The following is a 23455-nucleotide window of genomic DNA, read 5'->3' on the forward strand; positions in this document are numbered from 1 at the left end:
CTTTTTACCGCTATGTAACACAAGACCCTTTTAATAAAATACTACACTATATACTGTAGTCCTTATGTGGCTCTGCTTTGTGAGGTTTTTTTTCCACCAAGCTCAGTTTAAGTGTGGATGGCTTTCTGAAGAGGAGGCTCGCTTTGCTTTTATAACTGAGGAAGTCCTACAGAGGTCATTGACTTTAAGCTTTACCAGCATTGTTTGCTGCTTACATATGTAGCATAACCCCGCAGGAGCCGCTTGAATATTTGCACTCGAGTCTCCAATGGATTGATCCGCAGCCAGTCACTGGATATTTTCACACAGCCAGATGCACACACTCTTCCACTCGTTATCTTCGATGACCAGCCTAGGGGATTTGTTTTTATATTTTATTTGGAGAACTTCGATAGGAGAAGGGAATTAGCATGATACTCCAAATTACCTATTCACAGATGAGGACAACTCTCTCAATTGAACTGTGTAGCAGATTATCACCAACTGTACAGAATTAACCAGTCTCTTTATAGCAGAAGGAACAGTGAACTTTTGCCTCCTCAAGACACTAACTAGCCAGTGGTCTCTTTAGCTTTCACCCAGCAGCTGGCTTCTAGCACCCAGAGGGGGATCTAGCAGAACAAGTCCCAAGGATCCGTTGTGGGTGTCTGTACTCACAAGGCTCCTGAAACACCAGAGGCAGTCTTCCTCATTAGTACCAGATAGGATCCATGGACATCCTCCCTCAGTCAGTGGTCGCAAGAACATTGGGTTGCTACTTCAGTGTTCCTGGCCTTTAGGTTTGCCAACCTGAGGCCACATGGCAGCCTGCACTGAGGAGGGGTAGCAGGCCCTCTCCCCACCTGGACCTCTCTCCCCCTTCTAATTGGCCAGGGCTATATAGACATCAATGCTCTCATCTGCAGGGTTTCCTCCCATTGTCCAGTACATCCCATAGCTACCATACCAGTGTGAAACTTTCAAAACAACATGAGAAGCACCAGTGCACACTGAGCAGACTCTACCAATAAATCACAGCTCTCTGTTAAGCAGACAGCATATATATATATATATATATATATATATATATATATACAGACAGCAAATATATATGCCTAGCTGTTTCCCTGTTAAGCAGAGAAACCAACAACTATAATACTCACTCTAGCATCAACCTAGGAGGGCGCTACACGTACATGCAGCTTAGAAGTCGGTGAGTGTGAATTGATGGTGGTTGGATAACATAGTGGTGTAATTATCATTAATTTAGTGGAAGAAAATACACAGACACGTGAATTTATTTAGTGGACTTTATCATATTACATATGATATTTGCTCCTAAAAAGACGGTTTCTTACATATTCACTTGTTCTAATGGTGAATTACTTTTTCGTGATTTCTCTTTTCTTTTCACTTGTTAATTGTTATCACATTATATGGTGGTGTTGCAGCCTATACAAGTATATTATTAACTTTGATTTGTCGGTAAGATCCCCATGGGCTCTTTTTGACCTTGCAGTTATACCAGTCGCTAACAACAACCCTTTTGCTTCCAAGTGCATAAGGCCTATGCCAGAGCAAATCTACTTGCAGCTGGCTGGCTACATCCTCTGCATTACCTTCTGTTATAAGCTCATGGTCACTTCACCTAACCCACTACTGCAGCTAGTGAGGAAATGGAGAAGGTTAGCTGTTCTGACAACCTTGCTTGTCTCTAGTTCCCAGGATTTACCAGAGGCAAAGGAAATGGAAAGCTAGTGGAGGCTCACCTCCCTCTGCATTCCTATCACTGATACTTGCCTCAGACAAGTGCTAGAAGCCAGCGAAAAGCACTGCTGTCTAAGGTGGGGGAGGTGGTGAGGTGACAGCACACCTGGAAGGATGTGACAAAGTTCGGAAAGGATGTGACAAAGTTCACATCCTATCGAGAAGTGATAAGTGCAAAGAAATTTCAAGTGATACTTCTTTCATAAAATTATGTAAATTAGTATTATATACCAGGTAACCATTTAAAAAAATGCATTGTTTTCTGCAGGTAAATTACAGAGGGCAAAAAGTGCAACTTATTCGAGTGAGGAACCCTTGGGGACAGGTAGAATGGAATGGAGCATGGAATGACAAGTAAGTGTTACAGAGATGGTGACATTTGCTGAATAAAACGGAGATCAAATAACTTCCCTAGGTTTTTACAAACACTGCTACAGTTGGAAGTTAGTTGTGGCCACTATGGCTACTTTGATAGTGTCATATATGTACAATCCTGTACTCATAATAAAGAATTGTGTTATGTTAAAGCGGAAGTACAGCCTAATACCTTAAATTCTCCTTTACAATCATTAATGTAAGCTGAGTTCCAGAGATGTATAGTAACGAAGTAGAACTACTTAAGTACTGTACTTAAGTACCGAAATGCGGTATCTGTACTTTCCTAGAGTAGAATTTTTTTCTCCTACTTCTACTTTTACTTCACTACATTTTTTCGATGATTTCGATACTTCTACTCAAGTATTTTTTTTTTGTGCTGCATAGTTACTCGTTACTTTTAAAAAAATTACCACTGCCAGAACAGTAGATGGCAGGTTGCATAAAGCTCAAAAAAATGTGTATAATGTAATTTGTAAATCAGCGCATACGAAAATAAAGGCTGTGTATAATAAAAGCTGCTATACCAAATCTTTCCAATAAAAAGAAAATATGAAACAAACAAATAAATGGTGCTACAGCGCTTAAAGTGCATTAAGAAACTACTAACAAACACAACTTGGCTGTGCGAATAAAGTGCCTGTGCAATCGATATAATATCATCGTTGCCCCCAGTGCCCTGCCCACACTCCACACAGTATCAAAAATAAAGTGACATGAATGTGCTAAAGCCTAAATGCAGTGAAAATAATTATTCCCACAATGTAACAGTAAATTCAATTCATATAAAATATGTCAATAAATCACAATAAAATAAGTTATGAAATAATATAGGTCAGGTGCGTGCAACAAGTTGAAGTGTGTAAACCTATCTATAACGAAAAGTCCATAAATTAATTCCAGTGTGCAAATATAAAGTGTCACTTCACTTGTCAGATGCTTCCACCTCCTTCAGTGCTCGAGTGACCGACCAACACACTTAATGGTGGTGGCACTGGTGGATAGCGCCTGGGTGGCACTGGTGGATAGCGCCTGGGTGGCACTGTGGCACTGGCACTGACTGCACTGGTTCAAAAAGCCATATATATTTAATTATTTCAATTCTCAATCTCATAGGTCCTCTCCTCATAAGATATTAATAACTTAAGATTAGGCGATGAACTTCTTGGCGGCCCTGGCAGGATGACGGGGACACCCGCCACTTCTGGAGCTGAGCCGATGTGATTCCCCAACATGTGACAAAGTGACAGCCAATAGATCTAGTGGCTAGTAGTGCTCAACAATACCGCTTTTATATATAAAAATGAAATAAAATATACTGACTCACAATTTAGTAGTAGGTAGCGTGTAGCAGTAGGCAGCACAACTCAATTCAATCAATCCCACAGCCTCGCTCGCGCCGCGGAATCACTGTCATGATCATCAAGTTAAGACCGCACTGGAGGAGCCGTGCTGCCGTCTTCCCACTCGAGGTCTCTGCCTCTAAACGTGTTGTGTGTCACTCAGACTCCACCCCTTAGGGCCCTTACTGAGAGGAGTTGTGACACGGGCGGCGGGACTCGGAGCATTTTCTTCGTTATCTCATCTTCTTCTCTCTGTGAGTGAGGTGGACCGTGGAGAGGGCCTAATCCTTGCCATGGCAAATGTGCCATTTGAGAATCAAATAAACAATATAAAATATTAATATATTATATACACACGGGTCATGGGTGGCTTTTTTGAACCAAGAAGAGTGAGACTGACGGCTATGATGATTATCCGACCATCCATGGTCCATGGACCATAAGTGTTGTGTTGTGGTGGTGCCTGTGCTTCCTGCGGCCTGCCTCTGCCTGTGCGGCTGTGCCTGCACTGTAGTGGCCATTGGCAGTGGCACTTGACTTGAGCAAAGCAAATGAGCACTACTAGTGTGAAGGACAGGTGGTGGAAGCATGTTCTGACAAGTTCTTATAATGAAAATAATATAGACAGCTTTTTGAACCAGTGCAGTGCCAGTGCTACTAAGGTGAGAGGCAGAGAGAGGGGCTATCCAGTCCACCACTTTACTTGAGCAGATCACAGAAGAAAGGTGGAAGCATCTGACAGCAAGTGACAAGCACTTCTTAGATTGCACACTGGAATTCAGTTATGGACTTTTCCTTGTAAAGTTTAGTTTACACGCTTAAACTTGCACCTAACTTATTCACAATCACAACTTATTTTATTGTGGTATTGTCATATATATTTTATATGAATTAAATTTACATTGTGGGAATAATTTGCACTGCATTTAGCACAGACATGTCACTTTATTTTTGATACTGTGGGCGATGATTTTGAATACAAGAAGAATATATATAATTGCAGGCACTTTATTAGCATTTTTAGCACAGCCACTTTGTTAGTAGTTTTTGATGCATTTTTCACTTTAAGCGTTGTAGGTTTGATGAAGCTGGCCTGGCACATCATCATCAATTGAGCAAATCAAACCGCGATTAAGAAGACTGCGCATGCTCCTGTTCTGCCTTTTGATCAGCTGAAAAGATGGACGAACCAAAAACACCACCTTCCACCCCTGGCCCTTCAACTTCAAGTGATCTGCCTGGCTGTGAGAGAGAGGAAGCTCAGGAAGGAGACCACCCCTGGCTTTAACCACTTGCCGACCGCCGCACGACTATCTACGTCGGCGGTCAGCCCCTCACAGGCAAACTAACGTAGGGCTACGTTGCTTGCTTGTGAGGGTCTAGGGAGCGAGCGCGCGCCCCCGGAGGCGCGCTCCCGCTCCCGCGTGGTCACGGACCCCCCCGCGCGTGTGACCAGCGGACCCGATGTCCGCCGGCCACTCGGCGATCGGCGGGGGAAAGGGAGAATGTCAGGCAGCTTGTGTAAACAAACTGCCTGTCATTCTCCTCGCTGCAAAGACACTGATAAAACGGATCTGGTATGTAGATCCGTTGATCAGTGTCCTTACAGCTAGAGCCACAGCCAATCACAGTAGAAACCACGCCCCTAGGGACACACACAGCCCCTCCCTTCCAAATAAAGTTAACCCCTTCGCTACCAGTGTATTTTTACAGTAACAGTGCATATGTATAGCACTGATTACTGTAGAAATGTCACTGGTAACCCCAAAAGTGTCAAAAATGTCAGTCAAGGGTCCGATCTGTCCGCCGCAATGTCGCAGTACCGCAAAAAAAATCGCAGATCGCCGCCATTACGCGTTAAAAAAAAAAACAACAAAAATGACAAAAATCTTTCCCTTTGTTAGTAAACGCGATAACTTTTGCGCAAACCAATCAAAATACGCTTTTTGCGATTTTTTTTACCAAACATAGGTAGCATAAAACAAATTGGCCGAAAATTTTTAAAAATTTTGATTTTTACATTTTTTTTTTGGGGGAATTTCATATAAAAAAATGTGAAAAATATTGCTATTTTTGCAAAATTGACGCTCTTTTTTTGTTTATAGCGCGTGATCAAAAAATCGCACAGGTGATCAAATACCACCAAAAGAAAGCTCTGTTTGTGGGAAAAAAAGGACGTCAAATTCGTTTAGGTACAGCGTCGCACGACCGCGCAATTGTGCGTTAAATTCACGCAGTGCCGAATCGCAAAATACCCCCTGGTCGGAATGGGGGTAAAATCTTCCGGGGCTTAAGTGGTTAAAAGGTGGATGCTTTAAAAGGGGAAGGGAGGGACATATTTTATCTGTTTTTGTTTACAAAAAGTTACAGCCTAAGGAATTGTGATTGTCCTTTAGGTTAATCATTTGAAATAATAAAAAACAATATGATGTTCAAACTTTTGACTTCTTTCTTTAATAACTACATAATACAGTACTTCTACTTCTACTTTCAGTACTTGAGTAGAATTTTTTTTTCAAAACTACTGGTACTTTTTACTTTTAGTACTTAAGTAGCAATTTTTTTGAAAAAACTACTTGCAATACTTAAGTAAAAAAAATGTTGAATACTTTAGTACTTCCACTTAAGTAACTTTTTCTGCGAGCACTTCCACTTCTACTTAAGTCACTTTTTGATCGAGCACTTGTACTTTTACTCAAGTAGAAATTTTGAGTACTTTATACAAGTCTGCTGAGTTCAGCCTTTTGTGCCAAAATGAAAAAAAATGGTTTTTCTACCTTTATTTTGGAGTTTTCAGTGCTGTCACATGACTTCCAATTCCTCTTCCTGCTGAGTCCAAGAGCAGCAAGTGGGTGTGGTTACTGAAAGGTAGTGACAGGGAGGGACACTGTTTCATTGGGGGTATACAGAATGGGAGGAGCTGATCATAGGTTCATAGGTTTAGTAAGGATGCATTGTACATCCTAATTCATGAGAAATGAAGACCTAAAAAAAGAGCCATCCACACAAGACACAGGGGGGAGGGAGTACATATTATACTGTGTAGCTGTGCTGGGCTTTGAATGAAGACTACCAAAGGAGAAGAACATTGAACACAGGGGGGGAGAGGGGGGAACGGTCAGTGTAGCTGGAAGTGCTCTGGAGTCTCAGTCCACAGTCTACAATGATCACTATATATTAAAGGAATAGTACAGGCAACCACACCAAGTCTACGTTTCCACAAGTGTGATTTGTCATATCAAAGACCCACTCTAAATCGCAATAGTGGAAATGTAGACTAAAGCTCAGTTTCCACAAGTGTGACTTGTTGTGCGACTTTGGAAACACAAAGTCACATGACATGTCACAGCCCATTGATTTCAATGGCACCCGTTCCAATCAATGGCACCCGTTTCAATACTATTATATACTTTGAAAATCAGCAACTTTGAATAGGTACCCGCACTACTTTTGATGTGACTTTGATGAAGAAAGTGTAAAGTTGGATCAAAGCTACACTCAAAGTCGCACTCTAAATTGCACAACTTTAGAGTCGCACTAGTGGAAATGTAGCCACTAGGCTAGAATGCGACTTTGGAGTGCGACTTTAATGCAACTTTGAGTGCAGCTTTGATCCAACTTTACACTCCCTGGATCTAATTCGCATCAACAGTAGTGCAGGCACCTTTTCAGTCACTGATTTTCAAAGTGGCATAGATGGGAACAGGTGCATTGAAATCAATGGGCTGTGACTTGTCATGCAAAGTCGCATGACAAGTCGCACTAGTGGAAACAGAGCCTAAAACTCATTACTCACATATAATGAGCAATACAAATTGATCTGTATCCTTCTAAACTTTCAAAGATGTTCCTTTGTACCCTATTTCTTCCATATATTTTGCCAGTCACGTGCCCCCCCCCCCTCTCCCTCGCTCTCCTCTCTCTCTCTTTCTCTCTCTCTCTCTCTCTTTTAGGACAAGCTGCTAGCCGAAACAAGGCAATGAAGACAGGAGGAGATCATGTGAAGGATAGAAGGGATGGGGGTGATGCTGGACAGGTCTAGGCATCCCTGTCTTAGAAAGACTGACAACCTTTTCAGGAAGTGAAAGACAGCTTAGCAAATTCAGATTAAGTGAGATAGCATTGTCGGTGAAGAGCAGGAAGAAGCTGTTTGTCTAGGTTAGATAAGAATTTCTAGGTTACACAAGCAGCTAGCCAGAAAATTAATAATATCAAAGATAAAGATATTTAACGTACTATTAATAGGAAAAATTTAATTTTTTGGCTGGAGTTTTCCTTTAAGAGCTATGGTACATAAATGCTTTAGTTTTCATGGTCAACATGGAAGTATTTTAAAACTGTAATACTTTATCAAATTCAAAAACTACTACTCTAATAATTGTGTTACTTTGTTGGTATTTGATATAAAAAATAAAAGATTCTGGGTTTACCCAAAGTGTGTACATTGTACAAATAAAAAAGTGAACAATCTATAAAATGTCAACTGATGCTGATTTTTTGTACAATTATCTTCTAGTGCTCCAGAATGGAGTTCTATTGATCCAGCAGAGAGAAAGCGCCTGTGTCAAACATCACTTGATGATGGCGAATTTTGGTATGGTCATTTTATCATTTCAGCCATTCAATAACTGTAATTGCAATAGCATATATTTAAAATGACTTTTATATATCACCTAAACAAATTACTACAAATCAAAAACTAGTAAACACGGGCATAGTAATGTCAGTCAGGTAATGTAATTTTGCCTATCATTTTAATTTTGTGATTACAAAATGCTTTTTTTTTTTCATTTTCTAATTGCAAAATGCTCTTTTAAAACATGATTCTTTATTGTTATTATTCAGCATACAAGCAGGCCCTAAAAACATGGTTTAATCTTTGGCAAGTATTAAGAAAAGTATTTTAAATCTTTAACCAGTTGCCGACCGCCCGCCGCACATATACTGCGGTAGGGTGGCTCGGCTGCGCCATCCGCCATATGGGTTTGTCGGTCGCGTGAGGGGCTGGGGCGCGCGTGCGTGCCCCCACTATCCCCGCAATGTTCTTATTCGTTCAGAACTGATCAGTCATCTATTCCAGGCCAATGATTTTTGGCCTGGACCTATTGATTGGTTCTGACCAATAGCCGAACGTCCTGTGCCTGTGTAATGTATACACATATGATGCAATCTCCTTTCCTGTAGTCCTTTTCAGTTCCAGCGTGAGAGGAGATTCTGTAGCATCTACCGTGAATACAGAATCATTACACTGACACCAGTACACATAGGCACACTTATACTACTACAGTATACAGACAATTTACTGATCACTGTATTAGTGTCACTTGTGACTTCAGTTAGTTTGAGAGGAGCTCTAACTACCACTAACTGCCTATCAAACTAAAGTGAGACTAATACAGTGATAAGTAAATTGTCTGTATACTGTAATATACAGACAGACTAATGTAGAGGTAGTCCCAGATAGGTTTAGGGCCCCCGCCATATATCCCCCAATAAAGATTTAACCCCCTGATCACCCCCAGTTAACCCCTTCATTGCCCTGTGTCACTATTATAGTGTACAGATCTTTTTTCTGATCCCTGTATTATTGTCACAGGTGACATCAGTTAGCGTCAATCCAGGACAGCGTCAGATTGCCCGCCACATATTTAGTAATACATTTTTATCCTCTGATTGCCAGTGGCATGCGTGCACACACACACACACACACACACACAAAACACCTCCATTACTAGTATAGTGTCTGAACGGATCAATATCTTTGATCTGATCAAAAGTATACTAGCATCTCTAATAGTTTAGTGTTCCCAAAATGCAGCGTTAGCAGGATCAGCACCTATGTATAGCCCCCCCCCCCCCCCCCCCCAAGAAGTGCAGAATGAGCAGATTACTGTCACTTGGAAAACACAGCACACTAAACCGCAGCATTAGCAGAGTCAGCCCTGATCTCTGCTAGCACTAGCAGTTAGATTTTTGGTAGCGGTTCAAACAGTCCTTGACAAACAGTTGCTTTTTTTCCTGTGAGTCACCCTAGGTACCTTTAAATTTATTGGCCAAAATGTCCAAACAGAGGTACACTAGTGAAGAGGCCTACACGATGCTGAGCAGGACAGATGAGAGCGATGGAGAAGCCTCACTGTCAGAATCAGGCTCAGTATTCGAACCTGTAGACAGCAGTGGCACCCTGACAGATAGTCAAGCCTACCCAACCCCATTCTTCTGTTGCTGAGATGCAACAACCGCAGGGCTCTCGTATGCAGCTGAGTGTCGGTACTAGTGCCGCTCAATCTTCTGGTGAACTGGCAAGCACCAGCAGCCTTGTACATCCTGGTCATAGACAAACCAGCACTGCAGTAACACTTGGAGATGTGGCGAGTCCAATAAGTGCAGTTCAAGCTGGTGCGGTGGCTAGCACAAATAGTGTCCCCCAGCCCATAACAATTTAAAGAAGTGAAAGTGGATAGTAATGCGCTTCAATAGTTAACCAACAATATTGATGTGTAAAACAATCAAATCTTGTAGGTGCAAAAATATTGCACAAACTTGGAGGACTTCAGAATAATGTGTAAACAAAATACAGTTCATCAATAAAGTCCATAATCAAAAATGTGCAAATAATATGTTCAGTGGTGAGTCCACACTTAAATGGTGACTGTGTTCAAATTCCAACGTAGTGAATGGCCTCTTACCATGTGTTAAACAAAACGGAGCCTCCAAATAAACTTGACAATGTGATAATAAAATAACGCCCAGTGATAAACACGGACTCTTACCAGAGATGATGGAGGTAAAAACTTCAAGCAAAGTAGGTAGATGATCTCGTGTCAGCAGGACTGAAGAGGTGGAGCACTCTCCTTGAGGATTTTCCAGATCACATCCACCCACAGCATCCAAAAAAACTTTGTGCGGCTCAAGATGAAATGGCCCAAAGATGCATTCCCAAAATAAAGAAAGGGACTAATAGTGCATTATCCTTTAAAACCAAATTTAATAAAGGCAAATACACTTACAGCAATCCAAGTTAAAAAGATGTTTTATTGTTACTGTGTTTTATTGTTAGCCATTGTTTGCTTTGCAGGTACACCCATCATCTGTAGCACTGATTTGTTTGATCTGACCGCAACAGCGTTTGCGCTCACCATATACGTAATCAATGATTGTAGCACTGTAGGAGGTGATTTCACCACTGCAATTTAAAAGAGCATATGTGGTGAAGCAGAGGGGATAGGGTGGACAGAGGGCGGATCTCCCCTAAGCTTCGCCATATTTTTTATTTTTTACACTTTTCTTGGCAGAGATTTCTTCATCCACGTCTATCGATGCAATTGCCGAAATCTGCTCTGTTCTCTTTTTTCCTCAGAATATGGGCTAAAGGAAAAAAAAAGAACATTACATGTATGCCCATCATTAGAAGTGGGTGGATCCTGGGAGGTCTAATGGTGGTGGGCATACCACACACTTTCTGGTATTGTTTTTTACAGCCAGCAGTCAATTTTTATGTAAAAGCAATCCTAGCGGGTAATTAGCAAGTAATTAGCCCATAAACTGCTTTTACAAGTACGCAGATACCACATGTGTGAGACTTTTAGGCAGTCTAGCCGTGTACAGGACCCCTGAAAACCAATCACTGCCCTTTTTAAGGGCGTAAATTGTTGATTTCTCTCCTCACTACCTATCAGGAGAAGCAGAATGTATTTGGGGTATAATTCCACATATACCCATGGCATGTGTGAGCAATCTATGATTTCAATGTCAACTTTGTGTAAATTATTATTATTTTTTTGTCATTTTTCAAACACCTGTGGCAAAAAAATGTAATATTCAATGGTCTCAACATACCTCTCTTACAAAAATTCCTTAGGGTGTCTACTTTTCAAAAAGGGGTAATTTGGGAGGGGGGGGGGGGGTTGTACTCCCCTGACATTTTAGCACTTCAAGAAATGAGATAGGTAGAGTTGAGCAGACACCTGGATGTTCGGGTTCGATGGGTTCGGCCGAACTTCTCAAAAAAGTTTGAGTTCGGCACCCGAACCTGACCCTGAACCCGAACCCCATTGAAGTCAATGGGGACCCGAACTTTTGAGCACTAAAATGGCTCTAAAAAAGTAATGGAAAGGGCTAGAGCACTGCAAATGGCAGAAAAATGTTGTTAAGAGCATGGTAAGTGTTCTGCAAACAAATGTGGATAGGAAAATAACCTAAAATAACATAAAATACATAAAAATAATAATCTTGATATAGGAGGACGAGGTCCATATGGAGTAGGAGGTTGAGGTGGCGGTGGAAGTGGCGGTGTAGGTGGAAGCGGCGGCGGTGGAGGAGGACAAGGTAGCCAACACTGGTTTTGGTTTAATTTTATTTTTTTGTTTAAATTAGGGTACACCCCAAAAGAGTGAGAAAGATCAAAAATACAACAATGGCTGGATAAGGCCGGTATACATGTCTATTCTGCAGAAGGTACGGACAAGTCCTGTGGGATCCATGCCTGGTTCATTTTAATGAACGTGAGCTTATCCACATTTGCTCAGGACAAGCGGCTGTGATAACGCCTCCTGCCATGCTAAATACACGCTCAGATAATACACTGGCTGCAGGGCAGGCCAGCACCTCCAAGGCGTAAAGGGCAAGCTCAGGCCAACCCGTCATTCAGTACTTCTAGGCGTGTGTACACATATTGCTCCACCATGTTGGTGAAATGCTGCCTCCTGCTAAGACGTTCCAAATCAGCTGGTGGTGCTGGTTGTTGTGGCGTATTGACGAAGCTTTTCCACATTTTGGCCATGCTAAACCTGCCTTCTGAGGTGCTGGCGGTGCCCCGGCTGCGTTGGCTACCTCTTCCTCCTCCTCTTCCTTCGCCTTGTGCTTCCACTGTGCCCCCGCTGTCAGGTGGGATATTACGATCACGCTCCAGTGAGGGAATTAAGGACGGTACGTTGTCCTTGTAACGGGGATCCAGCAGCGTGGTAACTCAGTAATCAGCACAAGTTATAATGTGGGAAACTCAGCGGTCGTTGCGTAGACACTGCAGCATGTAATCGCTCATGTGTGCCAGGCTGCCCAGAGGCAACGAAAAGCTGTCCTCTGTGGGAGGTGCATTGTCTGTGTCCTCTGTATCCCCCCAGCCATGCATCAGTGATGGCCATGAGCTGCTCTGGGTGCCACCCTGTGAACATGGTTCCTCCTCCTCCATCTCCTCCTCCTCATCCTCCACCTCAGCATCCTCCAGAACTGTGCCCTTGCTGGACAATTGTGTACCTGGCGTTTGTGGGTGCAGGAACCCACCCTCGGAGCCACTTGCGAATGACTGCCCTGAAAGCCTTGGAAATGATCCCTCTTCCTCCTCCTCCTCCTCCTCCTGTGCCACATCCTCTTCCATCATCGCCCGAATCGTTTTTTCAAGGAGGCATAGAAGTGGGATAGTAACGCTGAGAACGGCGTCATCGGCACTGGCCATGTTGATGGAGTACTCGAAACAGCGCAACAAGGCACACAGGTCTCGCATGGAGGCCCAGTTATTGGTGGTGAAGTGGTGCTGTTCCGCAGAGCAACTCACGCGTGCGTGCTGCAGCTGAAACTACACTATCGTCTGCTGCTGCTCGCACAGTCTGGCCAGCATGTGCAAGGTGGAGTTCCACCTTGTGGGCCCGTCACATATGAGGCGGTGAGCGGGAAGGCCGAAGTTACGACGCAGCGCTGACCGGCGAGCAGCAGCAGGGTGAGAATGCCAAAAGTGCGCACAGACGGCCCGCACTTTCTGCAGCAGCTCTGGGTAATGTTTAAGGAACCTCTGCACCACCAAAATTATCACATGCGCCAGGCTAGGGATATGCGTCAAACCGGCTATGCCCAGAGCTGCTACGAGATTTTGCCCATTATCGCACACCACCCGGCCGGGCTTGAGGCTCACTGGCACCAACCACTCATCGGTCTGTTGTTCAATGCCCCTCCACAACTCCTGCACGGTGTGGGGTTTTTCCACCAAACAGGCACAATTTAAAACTGCCTGCTGTCGTTTACCCCTGGCTGTGCTGAAGTTGATGGCGAAGGTGTTACGCTGACTGGATGAGGATGCGGTAGAGGATGAGGAAGCGGAGTAGGAGGAGTTAGCAACAGGAGGCAAACTGAAGCACCCTGCAATCCTCAGTGGTGGAAGGACATGCGCCAAACTGCTATCCACCTCAGGCCCAGCCGCCACTGCATTTACCCAATGTACTGTTGGGGAGATATAACGTCCCTGACCGTGTTTACTAGTCCACGTATCCGTAGTTAGGTGGACCTTGCCACAGATCGCGTTGCGCAGTGCACATCTGATTTTGTCCCCCACTTGGTTGTGCAGGGAAGGGATGGCTCACCTGGAAAAGTAGTGGCGGCTGGGCACCACATACTTTGGGACAGCCACCGCCATAAGGCTTTTAAAACTCTGCGTCTCCACCAGACGGAATGACAGCATTTCAAAGGCCAGGAATTTTGAAATGCTGGCATTCAGGGCCAGGGATCGCGGGTGGGTAGGGGGGTACTTCCTCTTACGCTCCAATGTTTGGGAGATAGAGAGCTCAACGCTTCCATGGGACATTGTGATGGTTGGTGACCCAGGTGGTGGTGTTTCTGGCTGACCCTATGTTTGCGGGGTGGCAGGTGCCACTGTCACTACAGAGGTGGATGAAGAGGCCGAGACTGCAGCAGAAGAGGAAGCAGGAGGAGCCAGATACCTTTCTTGGTTTTTGAGGTGTCTACTCCACTGCAGCTCGTGCTTTGCACTTAGATGCCTGGTCATGCAGGTTGTGCTCAGGTTGAGAACGTTTATGCCTCGCTTCAGGCTCTGATTGCACAGCGTGCAAACCACTCGTGTCCTGTCATCAGCACATTGTCTGAAGAACTGCCACGCTAGACAACTCCTTGGAGCTGGCTTTGGTGTGCTCAGTCCCTTGCTGCGTTGAGCAGTAGCAGGCGTACTGTCTAGGGGATGGCCGCTCTGCTTTTGCACCCTGCTCCCTCTTCTGCTGTGCTGGAGGCTCTGTGCGACCACCGCCTCTTCCTCTGAACCACACAGGTCACCTGCATGACGTTGATTCCATGTGGGGTCGAGGACCACATCGTCCTCCACATCATCTTCCACCCAGTCTTCACCGCTGCCTTCCTTGTCGGTCTGCACAATTCCGAAAGCCGCAGCAGTTGGCACCTATGTTTCATCATCATCCAAGACGTGCTGCGATGGTCCTCCCATGTACTCATCTTCAAACATAAGGGGTTGGGCATCGGTGCACTCAATCTCTTCCACTTCTGGGGCAGGGCTAGGTGGATGGCCCTGGGAAACCATGCTAACAGTGTCATCAAAAAGCAGAAGAGACTGCTGCATGACTTGGGCCTCAGACTGCTTGGCTGATTTGCAAGGGGGTGAGGTGAAAGACTGATGGACATCGGCTGCAGATGCCAACTCTGATCTTTCAGCAGTAGATTGGGGGGGGAGACAATGTGATGGCACTGGAGGCACTGTCAGCAACCCAATCTACTATCGCCTGTACTGGTTCTGGCCTCAACATTCGTAGAGCCGCATTAGGCCCGACCAAATACTGCTGCAGGTTCTGTTGCCTACTCGCAACTGAGGAAGGTGTTTCACTTGTGCGTGTAGCTGGCACAGATCGACCATGTCCTCTCCTTGCAACAGGAGCTCCACCAGCAGCACCACAACCGGGGCCACTTCCCTTATTTGACATTCTCCTCATATTTCTCAAATTTAGGATCTTGCCCTAAATGGGTGTTTTTTGAGTAGCAAAATAGAACAACAGAATCTAAAGGGTGTATCTCACAGTAACATATGCAGCAAACGTTGCAAAATTATTATTTTTTTGCCCTAAATGGGTGTTTTTCGAATAGCAGAATAGAACAACAGTATGTTGTGTATTTTGCCCAAAAAGGGTGTTTTTTGACTAACACAGTAGGACAGCAGATTGAATTCTACATGTACAGATGCAGCAAGCAAGGGCTATAAAATTGTGGATTTTAGCCCAAAAAGGGTGTTTTTTGACTAACACAGTAGGACAGCAGCTTGAATTCTACACGTACAGATGCAGCAAGCAAGGGCTATAAAATTATGGATTTTAGCCCAAAAAGGGTAGTTTTAAAACCCAGAAAAGTATAGCTGTATATAGCTTTAAATGCGCACTGAATAATGCGACAGAGCCCCAAGATGGAGAGTGATGCCAAAAATGTGTGTTTTTTTCAAACACAGAAAACTATTGCAGTATTTCAAGCTTGTTTTTATAACACATGCAGCAAGCAAGGGCTGTAAAACTGTGTATTTTGCCCAAAAAGGGTGTTTTTTGACTAACACAGTAGGACAGCAGCTTGAATTCTACACGTACAGATGCAGCAAGCAAGGGCTATAAAACTGTGTATTTTGCCCAAAAATTGTGTTTTTTGACTAACACAGTAGGACAGCAGGTTGAAATCTACACGTACAGATGCAGCAAGCAAGGGCTATACAATTGTGGATTTTAGCCCAAAAGGGTGTTTTTAAAAACCCAGAAAATTATAGCTATATATATATAGCTTTAAATGCGCACTGAATATGCTGGTGCACAGAGCTTGCATAAAATCACCCCCCGCCACCCACCTAACTAACAGATGGATAAAAGTATTTTTTTGTCACTGGGATCAGGGCAGGGTAAAAAGATTGTGCACTGCACCCATACAACAAAATATATGTAGATGAGTTGAAGTTCTGATTAAAGAATAATATTAATGATTCTGTCCTCCTTCTATATTCTCTCCATCTCTCCCTCAAAGCAGCAGCGCCCTAGTGCACAACACAATCTATGTAGATTCATTAGAATGATCAAAGATTCTGTCCTACTCCTATGCTTTTCCTCAAAGCAGCAGCCGCAGGCAGCCTTTCCCTACACTAGATAGCGCCGCACCTCACTCTCCTCTATGTGACTCCAGCTTATATAGAGGCTGGGTCACATGCTGCACTGGCCAATCACAGCCATGCCATTAGTAGGCATCAAAAATATATGTGCAAATATAGCAATATATACGAACCAGGGACATGCAAATTTTTCAAGTTGCTAATACCACTGATCATATAAAAAATAAATTAATAATAAATACATAGTCATCACACATAATCATCAAAGTGCAATTGACTTGTGCATAATGTGCAAAAAGGCAATTCCTAAATGTCCATTAAAGTGCTGGTGAATCCTCTGTGTTAATCACTGTGGGTGTGCTCCCCCTTGTGGTACCACAATACGCTAGGTCATCAGCTGTTTAATAATCCATGGCAGCTATTAGCGATTGGCTGAGCGGACCTGACGTCACTTCCGGCCGGTGAGGCGCACGCTGCGTGAGCAGCAACCACCGAGCCGAGTCTCCATGTTGCTTTTACTATATGTTTGTTTGTAAGTATCAGTCCGTTTGCTTTAATAAACTTATTGGAACGTACTGCACCATGTTTGGCCTCTATCTTTCATCTGAGGACATATGAAGCAAGCAGGACCATAGAAGGATCGGTGCCTACAGCAATGGCAAGGAAAGATGCCATGGATTATTAACAGCTGATGACCTAGCGTATTGTGGTGAGTACATTACCACAAGGGGGAGCACACCCACAGTGATTAACACAGAGGATTCACCAGCACTTTAATGGACATTTATGAATTGCCTTTTTGCACATTATGCACAAGTCACTAGCACTTTGATGATTATGTGTGATGACTATGTATTTATTATTAATTTAATTTTTATATGATCAGTGGTATTAGCAACTTGAAAAATTTGCATGTCCCTGGTTCGTATATATTGCTATATTCTCACATATATTTTTGATATTAATTTTAAGCAGCGCTGCAACACTGGTTTCACATTTTAAAGGCACATGCACTTTATTTTCAGCTAGCAGCTTATGACACATTTATATTCATATTTTACTCACTATTTATTCACAGATTGTTAATTAATTAATTTATAAATAATTAATTATATATTTATTTATTCAAATACACCTAAAGCGCGGGGTTCTTTTCCGTTATACACATTAGTAGGCATGGCTGTGATGGCTTCTAAGGGCACACCAGTTAAACGCTTGTGGATTGGCTGCCCTGCATCTTTTTTCACGCGCCATTAAATTGCCAGACACCAAACTCGATAACAAATATACAGTACGATGTTCGGGTCCGGTATCAGAAAACCCTAAAGTCCCGTACGAACACGAACTTTACAGTTCGGGTTCGCTCAACCCTAGAGATAGGCAGTCAGAAAGTAAAATCTGCGTAAATTCTAGTATTTACACCATAGTTTGTAGACGCTATAACATTCTCTATTGTCCGTCGACAGACGCAGCCTCATCTCCAAGAGCTAAGTGGGTTTATGCTCCTCCCATCAGGAGTAGTCTAGGCAGTAAAATTTGAATACATACACCCAGGGGGCTGTTTCTCTAGGAATAAACCCCCACTGCACAATCCAGCACATCAGTTTGTTTCTGCCTAGAGAAGGAGTAGGACCTATGTTTTCTGCTGGGACTCCGGTCTCAGTTTTTTTTTTCTTTTATTTAGCTTTACTCACTTGCTAGCTAGTATTCAGGGAAGAATTTTTCTGGTGATCTACAAGCAACGATGCCGGCTGGGGCTTCGCACTGGATAATATAGATCCTTATGGTTCCCCAGGCTGGCCTAAAAGCGTGCGCAGGTTATAGTTCCGACCTAGGCCTAGCCACGATGGTGCCCCCCAGAGGGGCAGGAGCCTGCGAACGGATGCCTCGTCCGGGAGACGCATCGTCCTGGAATGCCCGGAGTCGCAGTGTACCCATCGGCTGGCAGCACCCCCGCTTTGGGTGGGAGGCAGTCTGCCCGAAGTGGAGCCCACCCGGTTCATTGTATGGTTAGTAAATGTGCTCCACTTGCCCCTGCTGGCCTTGGGGGATGTGGGCCCTCCCCTGGAGATAATGGGATTTGTGCCTCCCAAGAGATCTCCCTGGTCTGCCTGGTAACCGGTCTGTGTGTCCTTCCCTGTCCCTGCAGGGACTGTGTGTCTGGTATGCTCTGGCGCTATGGGGGTTTTGGTTCCTGAGGCCTTCATGTGTCGTCCCTAGCTGCATGGTGCGATGTGGGTGCCGCCATCTTAGGTATGGGCAATGAGATTTTTTCCCATAGACTTGTATGGTGCAGCCATTTTCCCTGCAGCTTCCTATTGTTTCATATGGGTGTCCATCTTTGTGTAGCCCTGGTGCTATACTCAGCAGTGTTTCCCTATCAGGCAACATCACTTCCTTTGTGGTCATTTCCTGCTGCTGTGCAGAGGTCACTTCCTGCTTTTCTCTCCATGCTGTGGTAGATTTAAGAGGAAGTGTGTCTGAGGTGGTAATGTATTGGGGGTCTCTGCAGCCATATCCTTACTCTTTCTGCTATCAGTTTGGTTTAAAGGGGTTCCCTGCAGACTGCTGCGATTGGTGGTAGATACTGCAATCGGCGCTCTTAAAGCGACAGTACTTCGTGTTTTGCAATTTGCACTATGGAGTCCCAAACTGGAAAATCACCCTCAGACCCACCCTGTGCGACTCCCGGACAGTCCGGATTTCAGCTGCCCTGGAAAGCCTGGTGGCAAAAGTTGATTTAGTCATGAAAAAGTTTGATAGCCAAAAACGGCCGCTGCCTTCTATGGAGGTGTCCTCTGGCCCCCTACCTGAGGGGTCGCTGTCCTCGCAGTCAGATGGTGAAGAGGACCTGTTTTCAGCTGCAGATCAGGAATACGCCTTAGTGGAAGCCCTGATTATTTCAGTGCAGGATACTTTAAAATTGGCTGATGAGCCCATGCCGGCAGGGATGCGGTTGGTTTTTGGCTCCCAAAAGTCTCAGAAATCTGGCAAGGTTTTCCCTTGTCCCTGCACCTTTCATGATATTGTGAATGACCAATGGCGGCACGTTAGGCACGTGTTAGTGGTGCCTAAACGCTTTAAATGCTGGTATCCTTTTGCTGAAAAAGTTTTCAGCCGTTGAATGATGCCACCTAAAGTGGACCATCCTGTTTCCAGATTGAACAAATCTACTCTTGTGCCTGTGGAGCATTCCCCAGTTTTTACGGATCCAGTGGACAGGCGGGTGGAATCCCTTTCCTGCCATCTTCATGTGCTGGCGGGTTCCATTTTGAAACCGGCTTTTGTGTCTGTGTTGGTTTCACAGACAGTGACCGAATGGATTAGGGGGTTGTGGGAGCTTTTGGACCCCGAGACTGCTCCTCCAGAACAGCTGGAACTGTTGGATCAGGTGATCCGGGCTCTGGTGCTCCTGAGTGATGCATCTATTGTTGCGGCTCCCCTGGTGGTCAGGGTCTCGGCCGTGGGCATTGTTTTAAGACGCATGGTTTGGTTTAAGAACTGGTCGGCTGACCAAGCTTCTAAAAAAGCCTTAGCTGATCTCCTCTTTCTGGGAGACAGGTTATTTGATGACTCATTGGATGAGTTGATCGAGGGACTGACTGGCGGGAAGAGTACTCTTTTTCCTAAATCTTCCAAGGGTAAGACACCCTTTCCTAAGCGGGGTCCTTCCTTTTCTGCTTACAAACGTTTTTTTTTCATGCCTCCAGGGCACAAGAAAAAGGTAAGCCGTTCAGAACTTCTGGAGGTGCTAAAAAGCCCTGGGGAAAGACCAAGGCCGGTCAGTCCAGTGCGGCAGACAAGTCCTCTTCAGCATGAAAGGGCATCCTCATCCGGCTCAGGGGTGGGGGGACGTCTGCGCTTCTTTCAGGAACCCTGGACTTCCTTCAATCAGGACGATTGGGTTTGCAAATTCTGGTCCCGGCCAGGGGACAGGTTCTTTCAGTCAAGGATCTGCGGGAGGCTGTGCGAGATCTCCTGGCTCAAGGGGTGATTGTGCCTTTTCCCCAACAGGAACGCTCTTGAGGTTTCTATACAAACCTGTTCACTGTGCCTAGAAAGGAGGGCAAAGTGCATCCAATTCTGGACCTCAAGGCTCTTAACCGCTTTGTGCGGGTGCAGAAGTTTCGAATGGAGTCCATTTCGTCGGTGGAGGCATCTTTGAATCAGGAGGATTTTATGGCTTTCATCGATCTCAAAGATGCGTATCTCCTTGGCCCCTATATTCGAGGGACATCAGCGATTCCTCCGCTTTGCGGTGGCAGAGGAGCACTTTCAATTTGTGGCGTTACCCTTTGGTCTCGCTTTGGCTCCCAGAGTTTTTACCAAGGTCCTAGCCCCTGTGCTGGCCTTATTGAGAAGTTTCCCATTCTGATCAGGAATTCAGGTGGTCGGTCAATGTCGCCAAATGTGCCCTGACTCCGTCTGTGCTGGTCACCTATCTGGGGCTGATCCTCGACTCTGCCCTGGCGAGGGTCTTCCCTCCCTTGGACAAGCTTCAAAGTAAGGGGCGGTCAGGTTGCTGATGGAGACCGATCAGTCCTCCTTACAGGCTTGCATGAGGGCCCTGGGTCTGATGGTCTTGACCTTCAAAACGGTCCTGTTTGCTCAGTCTCACCTGAGACAGCTGCAGAAAGAGATTCTGTCAAAATGGAACAGAGATCCTTGGTCATTGGACCAGAAGATTCGGTTGAACCATCTCACAAAGTCTCTTGGTGGCTCCAATCGCCTGTCCTACGCCAGGGCAGGTCCTTCCTGCTGGTGTTTTGGACGGTGGTCACCACGGATGCCAGCCTGTCAGGTCGGGGTGGAATGCTGGGGAAGCTCTGTGCCCAGGGAACTTGGACAACAGAAGAGTCTTCCTTGTCGATCAATATCCTGGAGCTGAGCGCGATCAAGCTCTGCCTGCTTCACTGGACGAGTCAGATGCCTTGGCAACCTTGGTATGCAGAACTGGTAAAAATGGTCGTGGATCCTCCACGGCGTCTTCTATGTGGGAAAATCTGCTATCTTAAGGACCGATCTTCCATCCTGCTTAATGGTCGCTGGCTTTAACGGCTTTGCTGTTCAAAGCAAGGTGTTGAGGGATAGAGGTCTCTCTGATTCAGTGTTTCCTACCCTTTTGAAGGCCAGGAAATCGACTTCTAGGAAGATCTATCATCGTACGTGGAAATCGTACATTTCATGGTGTGAATCGCTGCAGCTGCACCCTTGCTCTTTTTCGATAGCTAGGGTTGTGGCCATTTTGCAAAAAGAGGTTGAGCAGCGCTTGGGGACTATCAGGGGCCAGGTGTCGGCCTTGGCTATTTACTTACAACATCTGTTGGCTATTCATAGTTTGATTCGCACCTTCATTCAGGGGGGTGCGTCATCTGGCCCCTCCGAGGAGATCCCCGTTGCCTCCGTGGGTTCTTAATCTGGTTTTGTCTGTTCTTCAAAAGCCTCTTTTTGAGAATATTGGGGAGATTTCTAGGCTTTCTTTGTCGCAGAAGGTTGCCTTCCTAGTGGCTATCACTTCTGCCTGCAGAGTCTCTGAGTTGGCGGCATTGTCCTGTCGTTCGCCTAATTTGGTGGTCCACCGGGATAAAGTGGTCCTCCGACCTAATCCATCTTTTCTTCCTAAGTTGGTGTCGGATTTTCACCTGAATAAAGACATTGTGTTGCCTTCCTTATGTCCTAAGCCTAAACATCACAAAGAAGTTGCCTTGCACTCTCTGGATGTGGTTCGGGCGATAAGAGTTTATCTGACAGTTACTGAGTTCTTCAGGAAGTCGGACTCTCTCTTTGTCCTTCCGGACTGTCCTTGCAAAGGTTTGGCTCTGTGTCTGCTGTGACCATTTTGAGATATCATATCATATTTCAACATATTACACAGCAGTACATATATCATTATAACATCATAAAGGTTGGTGGAGGGCATACTACCAAATATAACTAGCTGGAAACCAATCCAAAAAGGATGTACTGAAAAAGGCAAGGTCCAGCAAGACACGACAATCAAAACCCCCAAAGAAAGGCAGAGTAGTATAGTATTAGCCACAGGAGAGACTAATATTATAAATGTCTCAAATATTCACAAATTCTAAACATATGCCTGTATCACAATGGTCTCCAAACTGCGGCCCGAGGGCTGTATGTGGCCCTTTTGCTTGCCTTTTTTCCAGCCCTTGGGGCACTTTTTCTTACACTGATACAGGACACTACTCCTCCCACGGACCCCAACAATCAGGCACTATTCTTCCCACTGATACCATTGATTGGGCACTATTTTTTCCCACTGACACCAACAATGAAGCACTATTCCTTCCACTGACACCATTGATAGGGAACTATTTTTCCCATTGACAGGTATTTTGGGGGAACTATCCCTCAAACGAACACCAACCATGGGGTTCCTCCCTGCATTGCTTACTCCTAGTGACACCAGGACAATTTCCCAGGACAAACTCCCAATGACCATAGTCTCTCACCTAAAGTCTGAAGGACAGTAAACTGGTCCTTTTTTTTAGAGAGCTTGGAGACCCTTAACACATGTAAAACACAACATAAGAGATATATATCAAGATACATTAAATTATTTATTTGTCCTTCAAACATACAATATATACCTTTCATGAAGATGTCCAAAGTAGCGGGGAACAATGCCAAGATGATAATCCATTCTCCCAAGGGAACCAAAGGAGTATTAAATTGGAACATTGGAACATAAGGAGAGTGTGGACGTCTGCATGTGAGGAAGCAACTGGGAGCATGGCTGCTTATCTCTGAACCTGGATACAAATGTTTGCTCTGTAAAGCACACTTACCCTAGGACAAGGATTCTATCAATCTACAGACACAGATTGGCGAGTGACCGTGAGGAAAAGGGATATATGTTACAGCGTAAAGATCGCTAGTGATGAGTGCCTAGATCTGCAGCGGACTAAGGAGGAAGACGTGTGTATATATGCTTGTGAGCCTTCCCTGTGAGAATAGGTGGGCCATACTTTCTGGTGAGTTGCCACCCCCCCCCTTTATGTCACAACGGTGGTGGATTTGCTGTCTGGTGACCCCGATACACACTGGTGACCCCTACCTGGTGAAGAGGGCTCTTACAAGGCCATTTAACCTTCTGCACTGATAT

The 23455-nt window shown here is 44.8% G+C and overlaps 1 protein-coding gene across 1 annotated transcript in view; it reads left to right on the forward strand.

The window, feature by feature from the left end:
* CAPN9 (calpain 9) overlaps positions 1 to 23455 on the forward strand; it is a gene marked incomplete at its 3' end in the record, with an annotated part of 565834 nt that overhangs the window by 146772 nt on the left and 395607 nt on the right. The window contains exons 7-8 of the mRNA XM_082250935.1: positions 2015 to 2100; positions 7981 to 8058. Of these exons, the coding sequence (XP_082107061.1) occupies positions 2015 to 2100; positions 7981 to 8058 (164 nt within the window). The remainder of the gene's footprint in view (positions 1 to 2014; positions 2101 to 7980; positions 8059 to 23455) is intronic.

This window comes from Pelophylax lessonae (assembly GCF_965119305.1).
Source record: "Pelophylax lessonae genome assembly, chromosome: 3".
In the NCBI taxonomy this organism is placed as follows: Eukaryota; Metazoa; Chordata; class Amphibia; order Anura; family Ranidae; genus Pelophylax; species Pelophylax lessonae.